The following is a 25,370-nucleotide window of genomic DNA, read 5'->3' on the forward strand; positions in this document are numbered from 1 at the left end:
TGGAAACGCCTGACAGCCGAGGCTGCCCTGATGCTGCGGAGCCTGCTGGCCCTAGATCCTGCCAAGCGTGGCCCCGTCAGCGGGGCGCTGCGCTATGTCAATTGCCCTTGGCGGCTGGAGGATGGGAACAGTGAGGCCACCTCAGTGAAGCCCTAGAGCCCGCTCCCCATAGGGGCAGTGATGGCAGGTCTCACCCTGCAAGGGACTTTAGAGTCTGGGGCACCACGCTGATGCTGCGGAGCCTGCTGGCCCTAGATCCTGCCAAGCGTGGCCCCGTCAGCGGGGCGCTGCGCTATGTCAATTGCCCTTGGCGGCTGGAGGATGGGAACAGTGAGGCCACCTCAGTGAAGCCCTAGAGCCCGCTCCCCATAGGGGCAGTGATGGCAGGTCTCACCCTGCAAGGGACTTTAGAGTCTGGGGCACCACGGTGGCCTGTGTGTGAGAGGCTATGGTGACCCAGAGAGCAAGTTCTCTGCTGCCATGGAGCCAAGCTACTTCTCCAGCTGATGGTCCTCAACCCCATGGCTCAGTGCTGCCCAGTGCCACCTCCTTGTGCTTCATCGGGGCTTGAAAACATCTCCTTTCTTTTGGAAATGACTGTCCATGTGTGAAGCACCCACACACTTCCTGGCCACAGGGACTTCAAGGTGTTTTCTAAGTGCTGCGGCACCTGCCTTGTCTCGAAATAGAGAAAAATATGTACTTTTGTGTTTCTGTATGTGGCTCTTTTTCCTTCATAATAAAATGTCCGTAGGGCTTGCTTGATGTGGGATAGCAGGGGCATGACAGAGCCTGCAGCCATCTCAGGGCAACCAGCACAAGGCAGGCACCACCCCTGGATGCTGCCTGGGCCTCCACCAGGACCCTTGAAGGGTGGCTTCAGGCCAGTGGGGCGGAGGTGCTGGGAAGCTCCCAGCATGTGGCTGCAAATGGTAGCTGGAACTGATGACGATGTTGAGAAGACTATCCAACACCAGCCTAAGCACACCTCCTCCACCCTGGGACCCGCTTTCAGGTCCTATGAGAATGTCCTTCACACTCTTTTAGATGCCTGGTTACCCCTTTAGAAGATCTTCCTTCCCTCATTTTGTATCACCACTTTAACCCTTCCCTAGCAACACACCTCTTCTAATCCCACAGTGTCCTTCTAGGTGCACATTTTAATCCTGGAAAGATGTAGCAAGTAGAGAATTAGGGTTTAGAAGCTCTTCTTACTTTACTACCTCTTTCCAGCCTCCTGGGTTATGCTGTTGGTAATCCTTTCCAGCTCCTAGCCTGACCCTATTGCTGGAAACATGCCCAGCTCATTTCCCATTCTCAGTGGCTTAATAACTTTTAAAAATGCACTAGATGCCAGCTTTTTTTCACCTCAGATCCTTTCCTGCACACACTCTTCCGTAGCTGACTCCAACTCTCTTTTGCCAGCATCTTCTCACCCAATGGAATTTTACTATTACTTACCTTCCTCATTAACATTCCCTTTCTACTACCCATCACCTGGTAAACACCTTTCATTCATTCTTCTCTCAGCAACATCACCTTCGTACTACTCTCTTGTACTTCTCCTGCTCCCTACGTCACTTATCCCTTGTGTCTTCCATCCACTCCCCAACCTACCTTATCAACCAGCACTGCGCTCACCCTGTTCAAGATACAGTTTTCTTCTGTCCATTTCCATCTTTTAGAATGTTTCATTACCCCAAAAGGCAGTAAATACTGCACAACTTTGGCCTGCTGAGATTTGGCTTTAATTACTCTTTGATTACTGTAGGAATAGCAGAAGAGTGTTAAGGTACCAACACAGTTCCTGTATTTAAAGTGGAGAAGCCCTAATGGTTCTAAAGGCCAGGTAGCTGACAACTATCTAATGAAAAATAAAGGAAAATCTGATACAGATGATTGCTAATAGAGAGTTACAGGTTAGGAACATGGCTTTTTGGAATGTGATACTCAGCATTTTGTTTGCTAAAAAGGTTGTGTTTGGTAAAGTAATTTCAGAGCATTATGCTACACAATTTGCAGGGCATGACCTATTGATATAAAGAAAATTGGACTATGCTGTATTGATTAAGAAGATGTACCATGCCAAGTCAATATAGCATAGTTAAGTGAACTGAGAACTTTTAATGGACAAGAGAAATAATTGTCAGCTGGAAATGCTGTTTGGTTGTTTTGGTTGGCTTCTGCAGGGATCAACAGTTGAAAACGGTCAACATTTTCATCCATGATTTGAAGGTAAATACAAAACTACTACAGGTGGAACACTGACATCTTTGGGGAAACTGGTTTAAACAGGACCAAGGCTGTTTTTTTGCAGAAGCCAATCATGTTGATGAGGATCAGGGACTCAGTGCTGCCTGACAAAGATGATGTGACAGATGGTACTGAGAGTGAGCAGTGGCAAAGACTAGGATCGTTTCTCCTTTATCACAGAACTTCAAGACTTTGGCAGAAGGGGTTTCTACTTCAGGAAGTTGTGTGATATGTAGCTAAGTGTTGAAATTGGCATTGTGGCTGCACCATATGTGTGATGGTGGTGTGAGCAGGGTTACAATGGAGCAAGCACAGCAGTGAGCACAGTGGCCCTGAGCCAAGCCCCCAGCCTGGGCTCCTTTCCTCAGTGGCTTAACCATAATTGCAGCTGGATTTCTTAAATCAATGAATAAACAGATCTGTTGAAGCCCCCCCCCAGGGAGTCTGAAAGCAGATCTGCTTGTCCCCATCACCCCCACAGCAGCTGCTGGGAGAGGCTGAATGGAAGGGAGCTGCGTGCAAACATGCTGGCCCTTCGCATGTGCATCCACTGGTGCAGGAGGGCTGGCTGAGTGCCCGGTGCTGTAAAGGGTAACATTTCAGCTAATGCAGGCACTAGGATCTGGTGTCATACCCGAAGAGGCATCAGATGGCTCCAAAGGGGAGGGAAAGACCCAGTACTTCACTCCTTTCCAGGGTGGAACGAAGAGATAAATTGGGTAATTACAGAGCTCGCCAGACTATGTGAGTTCTGGCAGCAGCATCTGCGCGGTCCAAGAAGTGTGAATCCAGGGTCTAGTGCCTAATGCAGCATACTGCATGCACAGGATAGGAGCATGGATCCCATGGCTCTTGGTAGGACACGTGGATCCCCTTTTTGCACCTCAGTACAGATTCTGCTCCCTATTCTGTGTGTACACTCCTAAACAGTCACGCTCAGCAGCAGCCTCGGGATTGTGATGCAGACAAGAACCTGCAGGATGTACAGAAGGCATGGGCCGGCACTTTGGTATTGCAGGGACAGGGTAATGGGTTAAGACTGGGACCATTAACTGGACAGATCCCTTGGTCATAACACTCCTTCCAGTTAGGAAGTGTTGGTAGGAAAAAGTGGAAGTGGAAGATCTTTGCTATACAGAGATGTGAAATCGCAGGCAGATATGAAAGTGATTGGCCCAGGCTATGATAATGGTCAAACAGTGGCACAAATGAGTCATCTCAGAATTAAAATGTTGATTGTTGAAGAGAGCACTTAAGCAAATTATCTGGGCTAACCACAGGTCAGCAATGTCCCCAGCACATAGACCATGTCATGATGCTGGCTGGACGCAGGGCAGAAAAGGGAGGGTAGGACCCAGGTGGATAGCGGGATCAATGTCATTTCCTCCTTCTATATGAAGACTAATGAAAGTCACCCTATTGGATTGGCTGACCCCGTGACCAAAGGCAGGGCAGAAGTCCAGCCTTCAGGACCTTTCCAGTAGGCTTTTGGTGTAATTTCTAGAAGCTTGGAGCATATAATCTTTTTGCTTTACCAACTGACACTGTTACTTGTATCCGTTCCCACTTAAACCCAGTTAGGTATCATTAGTGGAACTGTGATTGAAGTTTTTTAGGAAGGGCAGCAGAGGAGTAATTCTCCATATTCCCCAGAGTTACCTCGCAACCTTGTCTCCTGAGCAAGACTGCATTCTGACTGTCCTGTGTGACCCTTCCCTCTGGGCACACAGATGCCAGGTCTTGAGACTTGTAGAGAGACTGAGCACCAGACTCCAAAAATGAGTGGGGGAAAGCATTTCAGGCCAGGAAATGTGATAGGGCAGATGCAGGACAGCCTAGTGCCTGTGCCTGCCTCTGCCAACACTGCTTATTCTTGAGTTTTGACTTTCACTTCAAAGACAAAGCAAGCCGGAGCTTTGATAGAAAAACCCTACAAAATATGACCCTGTTGTGAACAACTGTCCTTCTGAGCACAGGGATAGAAAGAGATGGTGGGAATTTGTTACCTTTCATTCTCACTCACGTAGGAACATTCTGGTGACAACTGCATCCCAGCTGATGTCTTCTAGAGCTGCTTGTAGCTGAGGAGCCATGAAAAGTCATAAAAAAACCCATTGTCATGCCAAAGGACAAAGAGCTACAGGAGTGAAAGTGGCTGGATCAGAAGACATCTGGTTCCTGATTGGGAAACATGCAATGGCTCATAGAGTTTCAGCTGTTAGGCTGAGTGGAGATGCATGAACTGGAGGGAACGCCTTAGACAGAGACATCAAAGGAACTGCCTTGGTGTTTCCCACATCCTGTAGCTTGGGTTGCACAGCATCTTGCTACTATAGTTTTAGTTCTCCTTGTGTTGTGCTGGGCTATCCGTGCCAGTGCTGACCACAAGAAGAGAACTGACCACTACTAAATCCAGGAATGATTCTCCAGTATCCTAGACTTCCCTACTTACGGTCTGTCCAAGATCTGACAGCCAGCCATGCCAGCCAATAGTCTGGGCTTGCCCATATACAGGCCTGCCTGCTGCTGTGGGTGTTTGTTGTTTTTCCTTGGGCTGACAGGCAGCTGGGCATGTTTATAAGCCCTGTGTCTTGGCCCAGCTTTGTGCAAAAGAGGGAGGAAGGGGGATTTGGCCTGGCCCAGGGTGGTGACAGAAGGTGGTCACAGTTGTCATACAGACTAATTGCACTTGTAACCCTTCTTTGCTGTCTACAAGCTGCACCCCACTGAGGACACATGTCTCTGGCTGGCTCCTGTGTCTCAGGGTTAAATCACATGAGGCTCCTGGTCTCGCTCTAGACCATGATAGCCACCTTCTGTGGGCTAACTCTGAGTGCAGCTTCCACCTGAGCTTTGCTCACAGGTTTCTTAGTAGATAGTGAGAAAGAATCCATATCTTAAGTGGTAAAACAGCCTGTTATTTAGTTTGTATCTGACATCTAACTATTTAGAGCTGGCTTCAGGAAAAACAGTCCTGTTGCTATGATTGCTGCTGAGATGTCTGCAAACAGCTACTCAAAACAGGCAGATCTGAGTCCCCTTGCTTTGTACCCAGTGCCACCCTGCACCTGGCTCAGCTGGTTATTTTCCCTCCTTCAGCTCCTGAGGAGCTTTCAGGGGTCTTTCTTGTGTGTTGTTATTTCTTTTCTCTCCCTTGCTTTCTCTTTTCTACATCTTTCTCAGTCCTTCAGTCCTGCTTCTTTATCACTTGCCAGTCCACTATTCCAGTTTCATGGGGGTCATCCTGATGCAGAAGAAGTACCCCTTGAAACAAAACCTTGTAAGACTACTCTCTCAAGAAGCAATATAGGGTGCCTAGTGTACAACTCAGTGGCTCCTTTCACTGGGCTGGGAGAGGTGCTACTCTCACTCATTTGACTCACTGCTGTAGCAAGAAGAGGCATGCACTTGTGTCCTCAGGTTATACCTATACTGCTCATAGTACTTTAGAGGAGACTGCAGCACCTTTATTCCACCAGGACTGTTTATCACTCATCTAGAAACATAAGTAAACACTTGCACGAGAGCAGCTGCTGTTTGGGTGCTGCTGGTAGCAGGGTAGGAGTGGACTTCAGCAGGCAGGTTGGGTGGCTTCTATTCCCAGTGCTGGAGGAGGTTAGGGCAGAGGGATGCTGGGCCTCCTGGTGGCTTTCTGCTTGTCTTTGAAGATAACCATTGCCAGCTTCTGTTTGAGTTTACTGTTGCTGAGCTACCTCAGGAACTGCTTAACTTGTTGGTCTCTTCTTTACTGCTCCATAAGGGAAATATGAGGATTAAGTGGGAGCCACAATAGGCAGCAATTCTGCCCCTGAGAAGCTTGCCACCCTCCCACCAGTTCCTGACTGCACAAGGGCATGTCAGGAATTGGATAGGGCTGGCAGAGATCTGGCTGTAACAGGATGCCCCTGTCCTTTCCTCTTCTTCTGTCACTGCAGGAGAGAGATGAGTGTATGGCATGTGGTATGTGGCACTGGCCAAAGGAATGATGGGGGAAGGTAACTGGCCACCCACCACCAAGAACAGCTTTGGCTCAATGGGTGGAAACCTCACTGATGAAAAGTCTGGACACAGGGCAAAGTCCTGAGCTGTAAGTCAGGTCACCCAGCAACTGGGGTCTGGAAACAGTATTCATTAATCCTGACTTCAGATCTCCTTAACCAGTAGACATAACACTGTTCTCCCAGAGGCAGGCAAAGAGCTGGAAGTTCTGACCCTGAGTTCTCATTTTCCTTTTCACCCCTTCTTACCATTAGCTCCTACCTTGGACTTCAGCTTGGGACTGAATTCCTTGAAACAAGAACCTTGAATTCCTTCCACCTTTTCTTAAGTTTACAATACACTGGACTCCTTGCTCTGCCTGCATTGTGGTTGCCATCACTTTCCCATTGTGTGTGCCAATACCTCAGCCTCCAGAGGTCAGAACCAATATTTCTTGTTTTGCTTTCATTACTATGTGATTTCAGCTGACATATGAAGAATTTTAATAGGGAGTCTCTGGGATGGCCACATTCTCTACCCGTAATGTTAATCTACGTACTGAAACATTATCAGTTGGTCAGGGCACAGCAGGAGCTGCATGGGGGGATCTCCAGGGCAGTCTGGAACTCCCCTCTGCAGCTCTTGCAGCAAGTAGCCAACCACTTAATTGTGAGGGTGGCAAGGAGTTCAGTTCAAATCAGCCCACTGTCTTTGATCAGTCCATTGCCTCATATATGCAGCTGAGTAGTCAGGGAGTTCCTGGACTGCTGGGGAAATTAATGGTTTAAGTATGCTAGGTGTGGGTACAGCCAGCCCTGCCACTCAGCCACACAACAGTAATAACTCTAGACCAAACCCGAATTTCATACTTGCAACTTAAATTCCGTATCTCTTGCCACAGACTAAATCACTACAGAAAAAATGGCATGAACGTTTAAGTTGGTCTCATTCAAAGACATTAGCATTTTGCTGTAGTTGCAATCATTTCTGCTGGGCTGGTTGGCTGATAATTCATGAAGGCTAACAAAGATATCTATCTGCACAACCCCACACAGTATTTCCACAGAAGTAAAGTATCTGGGGCATTGTTGTTGCTGGAACATTTATTCCCAACGAAAGAAAGGCACCAAAACCAATACCTCTCTGTTTAGTCAAAATGATTTCCTCTGAGAGCTCCAGTAGTTCCTTTCTGGATCACCTAATGACTCATTTATCTCGTGTTGATTAAAATAGACCAGCCTATAGTCATGCAGTTTGGACCTTATATCAGCAATGGTAAGTGCATACCTCACCACAATCCATATAGGCTCTAAATTTCTAATGTCGGAGAAGGCAGGGGCAATAGCATCTATACAGATCCAGGTCCTGTTTCCTGTGTGCCTGGTTTTTGGCACAGCTACTCATTTCACCAAGCTCTGGTACAGATTTTGCCGTTCTTCAGTGGCTCTTGGGACTGTTCAGCTTGCTAATGGAGCATGGCTGGGTAGCTCCACATGTTAGAATTATTCAGGGCAGAGTAGCGTGTCAGAATCAATGCTCAGGTTGGATTAAGTTGGATTTCACAACCCTGCTTATAAACTTTCTTGTTTTTAGGGTCTGAGGACAATGGCATGGGGAAATTGTTATTTTCCCATAGCTAATCCTAATCAGAGGATGGTAAAGAAAAAGAAAGGGGAATGGGAAAATCTTTGCTAGAGGTGAGGAACCTTCCCTTACCAAGAGCAAAACCAGACCATTTGCAAGGCAGGCTCACTTTCAGATGGATAGTGTTCAGCTCACTTTTCTGGCTTTTCTCTTTATTCCAGGATCTAATGGGATGTTGGCAGCAATTTCCACTCTGATTAACAAAGCTGTTACTTTGCAAATCTCCCTCATTAGCCTTCATTGTCTTTGCCATTTGAACATATATTTACTTTAGCGATAAATCTGTTCACCATTTCACCGCCAAATCACTTTGTTGCAATTAGGAACCAAGGGCTACAGCCTGTCAGCCTGCAGACAAGGGAAAAGCTCATGTAGACGCATACTACTTATATTAAAAGACTAAACCTTACCCTTTGGTATAGCTTGTCAGGTAAGCACTAACGTGCTAGTCATGTCTGGGCAGTCACTAAGGAAAGTAATTTCTCCCCTGTGTCCTGGGGCTGAAAAGAAGTATTTAAGAACAGAAAATCAGCTAATACGTGTCTTGAGACAGACTTCATGGTCTCAGAGCTGAGGAATTTATTGGATTGTCTTCACATCTCCACATTTTCTTTCGTTATAGTGCTGTTGATAGGCTAATAATTAGGAAATAGCTATAAATAGTTCCTGAGAGAGGGCTTTATAGCCTTCTGAAACCCACTTTTTCAGGCCTGCAGCTTTGCCATGATAGTCAGTTATGTTAGTACACAGAGAGCACAAATATACACATTTTCTGTTGGTAAGTTGTACACAGGATAAATTCAACATACCTGGACTAGGGGTTGATAAACTCTGGCAGCACATAAACTGGGGTATGTGTAAATGATTTCTTGCGCACCTTTTCTGTATCCCTCCTCCATGATGGAGCAGAGCCTGAGTATGCGCTGCTACAGGTCACTGAGGTCCTGTCTTACACAGAAATCCTGGCACATAGACCAGAAGCCAACTGGACCAGGTCTCTGATTTGTACAATCAGGACATCAGAGCTGCTGAATTACCTTCTCTGTGTGCTCTGCAAGACCTCTGCTCTCTCATCTGTGGCACTACTTAAACCCTCATAGGAGCTAACCCATCTACCTCTAACGACCTGGAGCAGAGCCTACAGCTCAGGCTTAGAGGTAGGTATTATAATCCCACACTGGCGTGCAAAGGTCCTCTCCCCATTCTGCCTTACCTGCAGAGGAGTTTCTTGAAGCAAAGTGGAATCTGTTTTTTGCAATACCTTAAAGGGACAGTTTGACTATGGGGATTCTCATTACCACAGCTTAGTCCCTCAGGTGCTTGCACTGCTGCGTTGCAGTGACTGAAGCTTCTAATGCTGGGAGTGCACCAAGGATTCAAACACCCATACCCACTAACCCCTGCATCAGGAATCAAGATTTTCCTGGAACTTAGTAATGTGACCTGTTTCCCACCAGCTCCAGAGTGGTCTCTCCAAAACAAAATTTCATCTTCTCCCATACTTAGTTTCATCCAAGAAATGAAACTACTGCTAAGCATCCACTGAACTTCTGCACTTCTACTCAAAAGCAATAATACTCAATGCTCAGTTTTGAAAAAGACACATCTCTGCTTATGTTCTCTGCTCTTCCTAAACAAGCCAGAGCTGGAGGCTACATACATCTTGTATTAGCAAAAGAAAAGAAATTGCTGCAAACTTTCTTTGTCAAGGAAGACTGTGCTGATCTGTCAATCTCCTGCGCATTTGCATGGTCCCAGCATGAAGGAGCAAGAGAGATCCTGACCCAGATCCTGAATAGTCAGAAATGGAGCTCCCATGGGATCTGTAGCAGTAGCTTTTCTTAGAGAGTGAGTCAACATAGCTGAAAAGAGAGGCAGTGCAACAAGCATTGAAAGGATGTGCCACTGTAACCTTGTGCCAAAGTTACTCAGCCAAGCATGGATTTTCAGTCATTTCAGTCACTCCTGCTTCCCCAGCACTTGCCACACATCACCCTCTGGTCCTCTGAGCTCATTCTCAGTCACTAACACTTGCACTCATTTAACCTTAACTATTAGTGCTGCCCTTAAAGGCAGAGCTGGAAACTTGCCTCTCCCAGCCTTTGGCCTTCTTCCAATTACAAGAAATGTGTTAATGAGAAGACTTCATATCTAACTGTCTCGTCAAGGCACTTGCAAAATGCCAGCCAGCACAGTAGCTGAGTGTGAAAACCAGGAAACCAGCTAATTGTCAGCTCAGACCAAGACTCAAATTCAAAGAGCAGCAGAGAGCAGGGAGAATTGACAACTACCTGGGGCAAGTGCATCAAAAGATGGCTCAAGGCTCCTTGAAGAAGCTTTATGTTCACTGGAAAACCCAGCTGAGTGTGAGGACCAGCAGGTCCTGCCAGTGGGTTACGGGGACACATACCTGGCAGCAGAGGAGTCAGGGGTGTACACGTGGGAGAAAGGTCAGGACATGACAGAGAGCTTTTCACTTGTGAGCTGGATGAAGGGAACAGTCAGTGAGTGATAAATATGAGCAGCTGGTAGAGAAGTTCACCATGAGACAGTCCAGTTAGAGAGCAGGAACTCAGCAGTTTTAATGTTGGACAGGTTTTTTATGATGCTCTGAGAACTAGGTGCTATAAGGCTCATAAATCAAATCAGCTTCTTGAAACTGAGACAGCCTGAGGCCCTGATGCCCTGAGATCAGAGCAGCTGAGGCGACACTAGATAGTCCCCTGTGTCCCTGGCTCTGGTTGTGCCAGCAGGGAAACCATTGCCTCCTGGAGTGAAAAAATGAATGACATCTTTGAGGCATCAGCTTGGTTACTTATGAGGTTGAGAGAAACAGATGATTTTCTTTGCATGGGGTAAGGAAAGTACTATACTGTATCAGAAATCACAAAATCTTTAAGTTCAAGTGAGACTTTAAAATATTTGAGTTATTTTTATTTTTCTTTTAAGGACAAACCACCACAAATCAAATGTGAATTCAAGAAGATATTTTCAAGACTGTTCATGTAATATCCAACTAATAAAAAAATGTAGAGGGAAAGCAATGCTGCTTCAGTGGCATCTCTGTAAGTTTTAATGAGTTAAAGTTTTTTTGATTATTGAAGTGGTACAATATTAACTCAAATATAAAACAATTGTATTTGTTTTCTGCCAGATATAATGGTATGTACTGTTCCCGTAACTTTGGGCTATGTTGCAGGAAAAGAGGTACATTTAAAAACGTCTATAAAAGTCTAAGGCAGTGTTGTGGTTTAAGCCCAGCCGGCAACTTGGAACCCCGCAGCCGCTCGCTCACTCCCCCCCTTTTCCTTCCTCCCCCCGCTCCCGGAGGGATGGGGAGGAGAATCGGAGGAATGTAACTCCCACGGGTTGAGATAACAGCTCTCCAGTAACTAAGGTATAATACAAACCACTACTGCTACCAATAATAATGATAAGAGGAATAACAAGGGAAAAGGACACAACCGCTCACCACCCGCCGACCGATACCCAGCCTGACCCGAGCAGCGATCTGGGCCTTCCGGGTAACTCCCCCCAGTTTCTATACTGGGCATGACGTGCTGTGGTATGGAATAGCCCTTTGGCCAGTTTGGGTCAGGTGTCCTGCCTCTGCTTCCTCCTGGCTTCCCCTCCTCTCTGGCAAAGCATGAGACTGAGAAAGTCCTTGGTCAGAGTAAACATTACTCAGCAACAACTAAAAACATCGGTGTTATCAGCATTGTTCCCAGACTGAAAGTCAAAAACACAGCACTGCACCAGCTACTAAGAAGGAGAAAAAATGACTGCTGTAGCTGAACCCAGGACAGGCAGCTTCATAATTTTGATAGTTGCCTTATGAGAATCAGAAACATTATGTCAGTTCACCAGTGATAGCCAGTTATTCCTTGTTCTTTAAATCAGCTGGTTTTATCTAAACACGAAGTTTGAAAAGCTTGCCTCAGCATAGTCATATTTAGGTAGTAAGAATGCCTCTACCACATCAGACCAAAGGGCTAATATAATCCAATATCCCATCTCCGAAAAAAAATAAAATATAAGAACAGGTCAAGTACATGGTGGTAATTCCTCAAAGACACTTTTCAGCTTTCAGCAGGTTTTGACTTGAGAGGAGCCTGCAGAGAGATAGAAACTTCAAATTTAGTCATCTTTGATATTTTTCCCCCCATGAGTTTGAGAACCCGATGACACACTGGAGTTCAGGGGAGGGAATATATAACCCTTGGCAGCACAGCCAGCTGGTGCAGAGAAGGAAGAAGTAAATTTCTCTTGATTTGGATGGAGGCAGAAAAGTGAAGTTTCAGCTGAGCAGAATGGGAATCCCTGAGATACGAACTCAGTACAGTTGAATAGCCAAGTCCAGCACCTTAGATCACCCTTAGCATTTTGAAGTTCCTCGTTGCTGTTCTCCCTTTGGCTACTGCATTGGGATACTCTGAAGATGAAGCTGATGCAGTTGTGATCTTTTCCTCATGGCAGAAAACACTGTATCCCATTGTGGGCCCTACTGCAAACAGAAAAAGCATTAGAATCCACACTGAGCATCCTGTGTTACTCAGCTGCTTGACTTTTCTGAGTGGGAGAGTGCACTTATGGTAGTACCCCATCCCACAGAGCTGATGCCTTCAGCAATCCTTGATAACATTACTCACATTTACATCTGTTTTCCCAATTCTAATATTTTCTTCTTCTTTCCCTGACTGAAGTCCCAGGTGTCCAACATTCACTGTAAGCAGGTGAACAGATTTTGCTGACTTCCTTGAGGTTCCTCAGCTTCCCTTTGCTCGCTCCACCTTTGCTTGCACAGCCCTTCTTGCTTGTACACTGCCCATCCTGAAGAGTTAGGTCTCCTCCAGTGGCCTTCTAGGGTGTTCCTTCCAGACTTCTGGCCACTGTTCTCCTCCAGAGCTCCTTGACATCACTGTAGCCATGCAAGAAAAGCAGAGCAGGTCCAGCCACAGTGACCTGGGGCAGTGAAGAGTCAGGGTCACTTAGGCAAGTCCAACTTGACGAGGCAAGGCTAAGGACAAGCCAGGAAGTCAAACCATCATCAGTAGCAGCAAGGCACAGGCACAGCTGAAACACAGCTCAGGCAAGGAGGAAGGGCACAGGCGTGAGCTTAAACACAGCTCTGGAGCAGATGCGGGAAGGATTCTCCCAGCTCTTTCTCACGCCCATCACTTTCCTCAGCAGTGTGATTCAAGGTGCCACAGATGTGCCATGCCAGAGATGGCCTTGAGTGCAAGTAGCCAAACCCCTGGCGGGGAGCAAGGGGAGAGCACTGGGGGCCCTGACAGCAGTGTCCCATATTTGGTAAGCACTCAGGCACCAGAGAGCTGGCAGACCTGTTTCTCTCAGTGCCCATGCTGCTGCCATTCAGCACTGCAGGGCAGGAGCCTCACCATAACAGTTACTGGTCCCAGGGAGGCATCTCACAAGGATGTGGATCCTACTGCATGTACACCAGACCTGTATCGCAGGGTCCATATCTTACAGAGAATGTACTAAAGCTCTGCCCCTAAGTCATTTGAGTTCAGCAAGCTGCCCCTCTTGTATCACAGAGATGAGTTGTTTACAAAGCAAACACTGTCAGTCCATTTAATTGGCTCTTTAACACGGTGAGAAATGTTCCCTGGCAGAGAGCTCCTGGGAAATCCTCCAAGAAGTGAAATGGAGAGGCACTTGTATGCAGGGAGGACAAACAAGGCTACTCTCCCTGAACCAAAGCTCACAACTGAATTATCCCTCCTTGGATGATGGGAGAGTCCAGAGGGTGTATGGCCAATGTAACAGTAATTGTTACAGCATAAGGGACAGTCATGCCATTCTGCTGCAGAGGAGAGCAGCTCCCATGGCACCCTCTTTTCTGTACAGCCTTTTCATAAAGACATACAGCCTGGACAGGACCTGGAGCCAGTCATCTTAGCTTAGGTAGGTCTGGGTCTAGGTATCCTAATACCCAGTTGTCTTGGTATTACCGGCAGAGCTAGCAGACCCATGTGTTAGCAAGACTGCTTGACTTGCACTTAAGACCCTGTTGCCTGTAAGCTCGTCAGATCAGCTTGTTCAGACAAGACATTATGAGGCATCTTTTCCCATGCAGAACACAATCAGAAAAGATCAAACATCAGGTTCTTCTCTCTTAAAGAGTGTCAGTTTGCAGAGAAACCAGAATGTTGTTTCACAGCTCTGCTTAACACTATTCCTGACAAAAATCTGCTCAGACCTGACTTCTCCGAATCACTGCAGCACACCCGAAGCCAGAGCCCAGCCCTGGGTGCATGCCCCCCACAGCTGCTATGGGCTGGGTATGACCCCAAGGGCTGGAGAGGAATCTGTGTGCTCTGCTCCTGGCAGCCTTGCTCATGTGCCTGCAAAAATGAGTGCTGTGTCAGCGTAGAGGTGCAAGGGACTGGAGAAGGAAAGGAGCCCAGGCCCGGGAATGCAGCAGGAGAGACTAAGAAAGGAGACTGGGAAAACTTAGCTCATAACAGAGGAACTAGAACTAGCGGGACAAGGCAGAGCCAGGGCAAGAGTCCCAGGAAGATGTGAAAACCTGGATTTGAGGGCACATGAAACTAGCTGAAGTAACCGAGCCTTTGAGGGGGATCCGGAAGGATTCAGGTCTTGCTGTTGACATACTTGTGCCATGTCAAGGGTGCTGGGAAAGGCCTGCCCCGGTGCTCCAGCCCGCTGACAGCAGTGACAGGCGTGTGTTGCCCTCCAGCGGTGAACCTCGCCTTTTCCCTCGAGTAACGGAGTGGCACTTGAGGGGACACCCCTCAGCCCCATACACAACTAGGCAAGCCTTTTACTTCCTGATGGTTACAGACAAGCACCCCATGATTAATGTAAATACCAGTGCTTGTCTCCCACATTTTTACCGTTATTTAGCTACGTTTGCCCTGTTTTATTTCACCAGAGGCAGACCACAACACAAGATCACAGTACTGGTATTCTCAGTATGTGTTTTTTCAAAGCACAAATTCAACCATCACCATTTGAAACCATATACCAGTTTGAGCTGCACTGGTTTCATTAATTTGGCTTAATACTTGCACACTGTGATGACAGTTGTTTGCCTTCCAATTGCCTCCATGCACCAATTATTGACAATGCTAGTGCTATACATTCATTATGTTGAAGTACGAGCCTCCAAAAGGCCTTCCTTTTTGTACAGTTGTCTCAAAGTTCCGTGACCGAGCTTCAGAGCTCCCATATTAAGATCTGGTCGAACAGTAAAAAAATGTTTATTTACAGAGCACAAAACCTGTATTTCCATAAGTCACGTCAGCAAAACCACATGGTTTCGCAAGTTTTGAAGTAAATTGTCCTGAGTTCCAAGAGGCTTCTCGAGCCAGGCAGGGGTTTACAGTCAAAACTTGCCCTTAGACGAAAAGGCAACCCTGAAGGCAACACACCGTCACCAGGTCTCAGCTCACATTCTTGAGAAGCTACCAGCCCATCACACTGGGGTTGTGTCCAGTGTTAATGAGCCCTAAGCTCTGGTGCTGCGCAGCAACTACATGCACCGTCTGCAGAGCACAACCATAGCTTCCCCCCTGCCTGGCTGCTGCAGCAGCGTCTGCACAGAGTCCTCTCTCCTGTCTGCTCCACCCTCCTGGTGGGGCCATCCAGCAGCAGAGAATGGTTATGGGATTCCTGGATGCAGACAGGCCAGGTATACTGGCTCTGGCTGGGACGAGGTGTTTTCTTCACAGTAGCTGGCATGGTGCTATGCATCAGATTTGTGACCAAAACGATGCTGAAAACAAACTCCAGCGTCTGCACAGAGTCCTCTCTCCTGTCTGCTCCACCCTCCTGGTGGGGCCATCCAGCAGCAGAGAATGGTTATGGGATTCCTGGATGCAGACAGGCCAGGTATACTGGCTCTGGCTGGGACGAGGTGTTTTCTTCACAGTAGCTGGCATGGTGCTATGCATCAGATTTGTGACCAAAACGATGCTGAAAACAAACTCATGCTTTAGCTGTGGCTGAGCAGTGCTCGCGCAGCACCAGGGCTGCCTCTGCTTCATGCTCCATCCCCACCCCCTGGGAAGCAGGCTAAGGGTGCGCAGCAGGTTGGCAGGGGCCACAACCCAGCAGGTAACCGGCTCTAACCAAAGCAATAGCCCCTGCCATATAGCACCCTGCTCACCTATAACGGTTTGGGGGAAGGGAGGAGGGGGGAAAAATGCTCAGCATTTTGGGAATTGTCTTCCCAAGTAACCATTACTGGTGAGAGAACGCTGTGTTTCTGGAGATGGCTGACCAGCTGCCCACCCATGGGAAGTGGTGAATGAATTCCTTGTTTTGCTCTGCTTGCATGTGTAATTGCCTTTATTTCAAGCCACCAGTTCTCTCACTTTTACCCATCTGGTTCTCTCCCCCATCCCCTGTGGAGCTGCAGAGTGCTTAGCTGCCAGCAGGGCTTAAACCACAACAGCAAATAGGAGTTGAAGGGAAACACTAGTAAAATGTAAGTAAAATGTGAGTAACTTTTCTCACTTCCTATCACATGTACAACTTCACTATGAAGTGGAAGGGGTACATTAGTACAAGTAATTATTAGAACAAGACCTGCTAGCTGAACAGGAACATTTCCTCTGTACTACTAAGCTCTAAAACTTCAAAATGAAGCACGTGAAACATAACACAAGTAACGCTGAGTCAGTATTTTCAATAGTTCCCTATGTTTTGAAATTTGCAAAAAGATTTGCACACCAGTTCTGGTCTACCACTTCTTTCTTGCTAGTAGCTTCACAAGCGAGCCACCTTACTAGTAAATTTTACTCTACCATTCTAAGATAATACCTGCGACTTAGCAAGTAAGCACACTCAGCTGTAGTAGAATAGACAGATAAAACCCCACTTGGCTTAATGTTTAGCCTTGAAAACAACTCCTTGCACATACATCAGGAACAGGGTACTCCAACAGAAGAAAAATGGAACCAACCAGAAGCATGAAATACAGCTCCTTTAAATCTTCAGACTGAAACTTCATACTTGATATATTTAATGTATGAGAATTACTGGAGGCTACAATAATTTTCTGCTTGCTTCACTGAAGAGTGACAGATCTCTAAAAATGAGAATTGGTGGGCTTCGCATACAAGCGGCTAATAGAATTAGCTACAGGAGCAATGGAAAAGGACCCATGGAATTTTATTACGGCATTATTGATGCTTTTTTTCCCCTACACACTCAAGAAGTATTTCCTATGATTATTCACACCTAAGAAAAATTGCAATGATACTTCTGAAACAAGTCTTGAAACCACCAGTTCTCAACTGTGTTTTATTTCCAACAATTAGCCATTACAGTACGTGAAAAGTATCCAAAATAAATAGCTGAAGATGAAGCATCAGAATACTACCGTCTTCGCTACTGTGGTGGCCCTCTTAATGTTTTGTGCTTTTCAGCCTTTACTCTTCAGACTCTCCAGGCCTACGGATATCATCAATCTTCAGAATCATTCTAACGACCTGAGTTGCCAGAGAAATCTGCTGTTTCTTGCCAATCAAGGTTTCTATAACATGCTGCTGCTTCATATCTGCCAAAAAGAAGCAGAAGAATTAGATGCCCTCCTCAAAACTAGATAAAACATTTAACCTGACACAGTAATTTCAATATAATTGTAAAGAACATTTTAAAATCATTGCTCTTGGCCACAATAGTTGAGAAACAATTTGTGCAAACTGGAGTTTTATGTCTGGGATCTTACCACACATTTTTGAACATTAAGATGCAAAATATTTTTCTAACTAGGTCTTCCACAGTGGCAGCTTTTCACTTTTCTGCATTGTTTTCTGCAAACTAGTTTCCATATACAAGTATCAGAGGCATATTAAGGGCAGAGCAACTACTAAAGAAGTGAAAATTCAAATGCTGTAAAGCAGAAACACCTAATCAAACAAGGGTTATGAATTTACATCAACACAATGTCTTACACTGCGTCCCAAAGGTTACCATCAGTAAACATCCGCAGTATTTAAAGGAGTGCCTGCTCTTGCCTCGTTCCGAGTAGCTTTTATTACAGTCACAGAATGGTTGAGGCTGGAAGGGGGTCATCTAGTCCAACCTTCCTGCTCAGGCAGGGTCACCTACAGCACATTGCTCAGGATTGTGTCCAGACAGCTCTTGAGTATGTCCAGGGAAGGAGACTCCACAATCTCTCCGGGCAATCTATTATAACTCTCAGTCCCCTTCACAGTAAAGAAGTTCTCCCTCATGTTCACGTGGAACTTCCTGTGCTTTACTTCATGCTCATTGCCTCTCACCCTGGTGCCTGGCACCACCAAGAGCCTGGCCCCATCCTCTTGACACCCTCCATTCAGATACTCAGACACACTGACCAGATTCTCCCTGAGCCTTCTCTTCTCCAGGTTGAACAGGTCCAATTTCCTCAGCCTTTCTTCATATGAGAAACTCTCCAGACCCTTAATGATTCTAGCAGCCCTCTGCTGGAGACTCTGCAGTAACTCTGTCTCTTTTCAACTGGGGAGCCCTGAACTGAACACAGTATTCCAGGTGACACCTCACCAGGGAAGAGCAGAGGGGAAGAATGGCCTGCTTTCAACCTGCTGGCAACACTCCTTCTAACACAGCCCAGGATATCATTGGCCTTCCTGGTTCACTGCTGGCTTAGGGACAACTCATTGCCCACCAGGACTCCCAGGTCCATCTCAGACCTACTTTGTAGCACATGAGCCCCCAGCCCGTACTGGTGCATGGGGTTATTTCTCCCCAAAAGGAGAACCATGCCCTTTGCTGAACTTCATTAGGTTCCTCTCTGCCCAACTCTCCAGCCTGTCCAGATCCTTCTGAATGGCAACACATGAATATCACATCTGATACTCGGGGGTATCAGCCACTCCTCCCAGCTGATACATATCATCATCACCAGCAAATTTGTTAAAGCACTTTTAAAATAAACAATATTGCACCCAGTATTGACCCTTGGGGAACACCACTAGTTACAGGCCTCCAACTAGACTCTGCTGCTGATCACAACCCTCTGAGCTCTGGCATTCAGCCAGTTCTCAATCCACCCCACTGTCCACCCATCCAGCCAGCACTTCCTGAGCTTGTCTGTGAGGATGTCATGGGAAGACCTGCGGCACAGGTGGCTGAATGATGAGCTGAAGACCCATCTTGCCACCAAATAATGGTTTTCAAGCAACTACACATTTTCTATCTAGTAGGCGCACATATAACTGTCCACCTGCATTCCCATTTATGACGACAAGGGGCAAGAGTTCATAACTAAAGTGACATACAGGTTAGAAAAAACCCACCAAAACCACAACACATAACCCCCCACCCCGAGAGGATTACTGAGAAAGAAAACCCCATTGTGCTCCTCCTTCTCCACACTGCAGTTCTTACCATTTGTTCCTTTCTGCAAGCAATCAATGCCGAGGGCAGGATTATTTTCTTTCACCTGCCTAGCCCGCACTTCAGTCATTGTCTGTATTGGATTCATACCACTGTTCTCCGAGAGTGCCATGGGAATTACCTCCAGGGCATCTGCAAAAGCTCTCATTGCATACTGCTCCAGAGACGGGCACTAGAGGAAATGAAATTTAAGTTCATACAGCTATTATGAACTCCAATGGTAGCAAAAGCTGATTTTCACATTAGCTACAAAATATATGTGATATACAGATTTTCTTGGGAATAGTATCAACTGAATGAATACCTACTACTTGCAAATTAAAAGCATTTTAAACTGCTCTTATCATAAAAGGAAAAAGGCACGGGGAATGACATTTTACAGAGAAGGAAAAAACTTCCAGCACTGGTTATCAACAAACATCAGGAAGTTCTACAACATGTACATTCTGGAAGCTCTTTGAAGACTTTTTTTTTTTTTTTGAACTCCTAAGACAAACCTAATCTTTGTTTTCCCTTCATAAATTAAAGAAAGTTGTAACTATTCTTTCTTACCTTATCTGCTGCTTCACTGACTGCCAAGGCACAAGAAATTTCAGCTGCACCACCTCCATATACAATACGATTATCACGAACAAGATTCCGAATGACACACAATGCATCATGGAGAGATCGTTTTGCTTCTTCAATGATCTGGAATTATAAATCAGCATGTATTTTACAACATATATAACTGAAGGCTATGAAGATGCATTTCCTAACACGGAAGTGGAAACTGCAAATAAACTGTAGGATCTTTTCATGGCTCTAATGCAGCTATGTTATACTACTGCCCAACATAAAACATTAGGACATCCAGTGGCCGAGCAGAAATTAAAAACCCTCAACACCTTTTCAGTGTTATTTGTTAAACCTGTAAATTCAAGCAACAAAAACTTACACTAGGTTTTCAATCTTGCCTATTTCCAAGTCGTAAAACACGTAAATTTAAATGGCAACATTATTTTCAGACTACAATTTTTGTCAACTCCCAGCTTCAACAGATGTAGGAAGATTTAACAAGTTATGGTAACCTTTAAAGCAGTGTTTTTGCATACTTTCAGAACTCTTCAGACTAGAGGTTATGTTCTTTTATTCCTAAGGTTTTCCCCTGGAGTAGGACTTGACATACACTAAATATAATTTAACACTACAACCAAGAACCAGGTTAAGTGTGTTAGCATTTAAAATGGTCTCATTTGGGAGGTGGCTTGGGCTTTTTAATTTTTCTTAACTAGACTAAACCAGAGATTACATGCCTAGATCTATAATAAAACTCAATCTTCTAAAAATACTGGTACGTCTGTACCCATAAAGGTGACGCTCCCACGAGAAAAAAAGAAATTAAGAGCATCCACAGGTAAAATTACATCTCTATTTATGAACTATATGATCTAAGAGTGAAAAACAAGTTTTCACTGAAAAACTTAAGATGTGAATCTAGTAAGTGATTTCTAACACAGTCATGACTGCCTACAACCCTCCTTCCCTTCTATTTGTCCACACCGCAAGGAAAATTTGGAGAAATACCCAAAGAGTTAAGAGGCTTTTTAAAGAAACTACACATTCTGCAACGTACGTATCAAACATCTGTAACAAACTAAGCATCTCACCATTTTATTTCCTCCCCTAATGAAAATGGTCACAGCTCTGGAATTCTGACACTGTTCAATGACAAGCATTCTGTCCTTGGTTGTTCCAAAGGAGATCTCTCGGACAAGACCCGCAAAACCCAGTTTCTCTGCTGTGAGTTCACAGAAGCGAGGAACGATGCGGCCTCCAGTTGCAATGGCGATTAACTGAAGTCAAACAACCATCAGTTACTTTGAGAAGACTTTTCAATTGCCTTTTTCATAACATAAAACTAGTGGGAGAGAATCTGTCAAATGCCTGCTCCAAAAGGTTATCTTCCCACCACTTCAAAGTATTTCAGGTGATGTCTTCTTTCTGCAAACAGCAGGACTAAAAGCAGAAACATTCCTAGCCAAGATGTATACACTCCCATTGTAAACCATAATCCCATTCATTGTAGGTTTTTCCCACAGTTCCCCTACAGTTTTTCTCCAATACCTACCCATATAAGTAATTACACAGTTCTACCCAGAAAGCCTGAACTTACTTGTTACAGCACTTTACTAAGAAATGTTTGAGAACTGGTACAGAGCCCAGTTCTAGAAGATTTCACTTACTTCTATTTCAGCTCCACCAACCCAACGAACAGCAGGAAGCTCATTCTGGAGCAGCAAGTGATTTGCCTCATCATCAAAACCCCACTGGCAAATAGCAAGGTTTGCACCAGTGTCTTTTATCTGAAAGAAACACACAACATCCATCTCCTTATCAAAACTAACAAAGTAATGAAAAAAAATCTCTTAATGATTTTAATTCTCCTAATTTTCTCTTAAGTCTGAAAAAGAACTACCTGGCATACATAGACACCAAAGTAAATTTCAGACCAGTGTGGCATCTCTTTCTTACATAAATTTAACTTTTGTTATTATTGGTTGGTTGTTGCCTCCTACCAGGATTATCAGCTCATTTCCAGAAATACAACAATGCACTATGCTATTTAGTGTAACGGCCATGAAAAGATGTAGAAAACAAAGGAACAATCTTACCTGTTTCACCATCTCTTCAAACTTCTCCTTTTCATATTTCTGCAGTGCCTTGTAATCTTCCACAGATGTGACATCAAGCTTATGCTTAGTTTTAGGCTTAGGTGGTTCGAATGGACAAGTAAGGATTGCAATTTTAGCATCTTTAAGCTCCTGTAGAATTTAAAAAAAACAACCAAGATTGAGTTTTGATCTCAGTAACACCTCTTTCTTGTATCTGCAAAACACAGAGACATGTATAAAAACACAGAGGTAAGAGGAAACTCAAAGATCATTTGACTTATTCTAAATTGAAACTAACTATACCTAAATAATTCTTTCAGAAGTCTCTAACTCACCTAGAACAAATTCCACAGCTTGGAGACACTGTTTAAGCCCATTAAAAATCTCTCCCAGTGATGTCTTTTTATAGTTAAAACCCCCCAAAAACACAAACAGAAAAACACTCCAGGGAAAGCATTACTTGCCCAGTCCACTGTGACTACGAGAAATACTACATACTCATCTTCACAACTACCTTTTATGTACTATGTGACTGGCATTTTCCATTTGTCTTCCTTTTTATAGGATAAACTGTCAACTACTAGAAATGTATTTTACATTAGTCAAAATTTAAAGTTGCCTCCATCTTTTCTGAAGTATGCTGCACAAAGACTTGTAGACCTTACCTATCTTAAATATAATAGAAAGAGAGCTTCTGGGTGTTCCAAACAGGACGAGGCAACTCATAAAGCTTAACAAGCATTTCTTGATACCGAGTTGCATTAAGCATCTCAAGCATAATACACATTACAGATGATTATTTCTGCTTCGTCACAGAACTGCGTGCCTGTCATACGCTGCACCTGGCCATATTTCTCAAGACTGTTGTAAATTTACCTGGGTTTTTTCCAACAGGAAAAATTTAATGCTTCTCTCCCCTTCCTCTGTTGATACATGGTTCAAAAAACAAGCCAAACCACAACACTGCTTAAATGTTTAAGAAATGCTGGGGCAGCATTTGAAGCAGGCTAGACAATCTTACTTAACCATTACAGATGAGAAACAAACAAGGATATCACTTACTTTAGGCATCTGTGGATGACTGAAATCTTTATCCACAATCACTCCTTTAACCAACTGTGTATCTTCCAGTCTACCACCCACTTTGCCTTGTACTTTGATCAGCTCAAAATCAACATCTTTACGTTCCATATCTGCTACTGTCAGTACAGCATTTACAGCAATTTCTGCCATTTGTCTGTGACAGCGGTTAACTCTAGGTTTAAAAAAAGCATATGGTAAAGTTGCATTACATTTCCACAGTTTGGAAGAAAAGAGCTATTCTATCAATCTTGAACAGGAAAATTATCACTATAGCTAACAACTGTTACACAGTACAGGGGGTCCTGCTTATTTGTTCACAGAAACAAAGGTGCTAAATATGGCAGAAAACAGAGTACACAGTATAGTTTGTATAAGTAGTCTTTGTGGACACAGTCTCTAGATACAGATTTGAAAGAAGCAAGGAGAACTTGTTTCAAAATGTTCAAGTCACAATAACCACTAACCCACCATTAAGAAGATAGCTCTGCAAAAGAAGCCCTTACAACATCGGAATTTATACACGCTTAGAACCTATAACGAAATACGCAGTTATGGAACAACCTGACAAACTTTTTTTTTTTTTTTTTAATTAGGAAAGAAACCCAAACTCAGCTTTTGAAATATAACATGTAATTATTTTTAAAAGGTCTCCATTACTTTTGGAATTCACTATGATGAAGAGATCTGGAATTACCAGGTTAGAATGAAATTGATTTTGCAGCTCTTGAACCTAATAAATTTGACCCTTTCAAGAAAAAGATGCACAATTTTTCATCCTAAGTCCATTGAGAAATTAGCCAAAAATCAAACATAAAAGAGCCTGCAGCAGCCACTCCAATAATATAAACAATTTAATAAACCATCAGAACACCAGGATTTCTCCTTTCAACTTGAAGTGTTTTTAATGGAAACTGATATATTTTTCTGAATTTTGTGTGACTTACACTTTAGAGCCTAAAGTTGTCTTTGCTGTCTGGATCAGAGGTTCAATGTTCTGTGGATCAACTGTAAAGCTGTCACTGATTTTGTCTAGATGCTCAATGGCAATGCGGGCTGCCTGCTCGTAACCGTCTGCTATTCTGATGGGGTGAATACCACGATCCAGCAATTGCTCAGCCTGTTCCAATAATGCTCCAGCCAGAACTATAAAACAAGATTTTAAAATAACATTTACTCTTCCATAGGTCAAAGCATCGATTTACTACATTATCAAAAAATTAAAGAGTACACCTTCTGACTTTTACTGCATCATTTTAACAGCTCAAGCTTTCCTGAATGACAAAATAACCCTAAACAACCCCGGATTTGCTATGCTTAGAAAGAAAACTACACTCTCTTAGACCAAAAACAAGCATGGGCACCACAGTAGGACAAGTAGAAGGTTATGGCAGAAAACCATGAAGACAAATTTTGGAAGTAAAAAGGGGACTCGCAATACTAACTTAAAATGCAACCACGAAAGTGTCTTTCTTATCACAAGGCCTTAACACAAGAACTGACAAGAATACTTAAGTAGCAAATATCTAAAAATGTGCTAAAGAAAAGCTACTGTTACTTCACACAAAATTTCTTAAAATAACTAAATAAGCTTGATGTTAAAGCTGGAAAATCTAAGTTAAATTTAAAGCCTTGTCTTACCAACAACGCCAGTAGTTCCATCCCCAATCTCATCATCTTGAGACTTAGACAGCTCCACCATAAGTTTGGCTATCTGGTGGTCCACATCCATCATATTCAGGATGGTAGCACCATCGTTTGTCACAGTCACCTCACCATCTTTGTCCACCATCATTTTATCCAAGCCTAAAAACATATTCAAAGAATGAAAGAAAATCTAGAAAATACACCAAAAAATAATTACTGAAAAGGAAGCATTAAAATTATTATTACCATTGGGCCCAAGGGATGTTCTCAGAGTACTTGCTACAGCCTTTGCTGCCATTATGTGAGACTATAAAACAAAAGAGAAGTCAAATCATTATCCTGCATCCCAAAATCATAATATTAAGCTAAGAAAAATATAGAGAGAAGCTGCTAACGCAAATTCTGTATTTTAACTGACAAGAATTATGACTAAAAAGAAAAAAAAAAAAAAGGCCAATATGTGTATTGATGTGCCAGAAACATTTTCCGTGCCTTTTCTTGTTCCGCTTGCACTTGCACCGCTGTAGCGTGCCAAAGCAAAGCAGGTAAAACGACAGCCCCGAAGCTTAAGCGTGGAAACAACAGAAGCAAGGCAAGCTTCAGACAAGGGACGGGCGGGGGGAATCTAAAGGAGGAGGCTGCGGGGAGCCTCCCTGCCCGCGGCGCGCAGCAGGCGCTGGGAGGGGCGCGCCGAAACTACAGGAGAAAGGACCCCGCAGC

The 25,370-nt window shown here is 44.4% G+C and overlaps 2 protein-coding genes across 2 annotated transcripts in view; one reads left to right on the forward strand and one right to left on the reverse strand.

Moving 5' to 3' along the window:
- The window catches only part of LOC104409582 (serine/threonine-protein kinase SBK2-like), an 8,205-nt gene extending 8,049 nt beyond the window's left edge, over nt 1-156 (forward strand). Inside the window, 1 exon segment of the mRNA XM_010019494.1 lies at nt 1-156. This exon segment is cut by the window's left edge and continues 382 nt beyond it. Within this exon segment, the coding sequence (XP_010017796.1) occupies nt 1-156 (156 nt within the window).
- A 16,986-nt stretch (nt 157-17,142) lies between these two features.
- CCT5 (chaperonin containing TCP1, subunit 5 (epsilon)) lies at nt 17,143-24,957 on the reverse strand. The gene is made up of 10 exons (XM_010019493.1): nt 24,897-24,957; nt 24,645-24,809; nt 23,951-24,149; nt 22,986-23,178; nt 21,924-22,073; nt 21,495-21,614; nt 20,919-21,104; nt 19,822-19,959; nt 19,261-19,441; nt 17,143-17,425 (listed from the first exon to the last, which is right to left on the reverse strand). The coding sequence occupies exons 1-10, from the start codon at nt 24,946-24,948 to the stop codon at nt 17,298-17,300; spliced, it is 1,512 nt and encodes a 503-aa protein (XP_010017795.1). The 5' UTR covers nt 24,949-24,957; the 3' UTR covers nt 17,143-17,297.
- Nucleotides 24,958-25,370: the final 413 nt, after the last annotated feature.

Source organism: Nestor notabilis, unplaced genomic scaffold (assembly GCF_000696875.1).
Source record: "Nestor notabilis isolate BGI_N333 unplaced genomic scaffold, ASM69687v1 scaffold11188, whole genome shotgun sequence".
Classification (NCBI taxonomy): domain Eukaryota; kingdom Metazoa; phylum Chordata; class Aves; order Psittaciformes; family Psittacidae; genus Nestor; species Nestor notabilis.

Coding starts and splice junctions, on each gene's coding strand:
- CCT5 (XM_010019493.1), bottom strand. CDS start 24,948: ATGGCAGCAAAGGCTGTAGCAAGTACTCTGAGAACATCCCTTGGGCCC. Junction 24,150..24,644: donor TGGAACTACTGGCGTTGTTG/GTAAGACAAGGC, acceptor CTTGTTTTATAG/TTCTGGCTGGAGCATTATTG. Junction 21,105..21,494: donor TTGGTGGAGCTGAAATAGAA/GTAAGTGAAATC, acceptor GTTTGACTTCAG/TTAATCGCCATTGCAACTGG.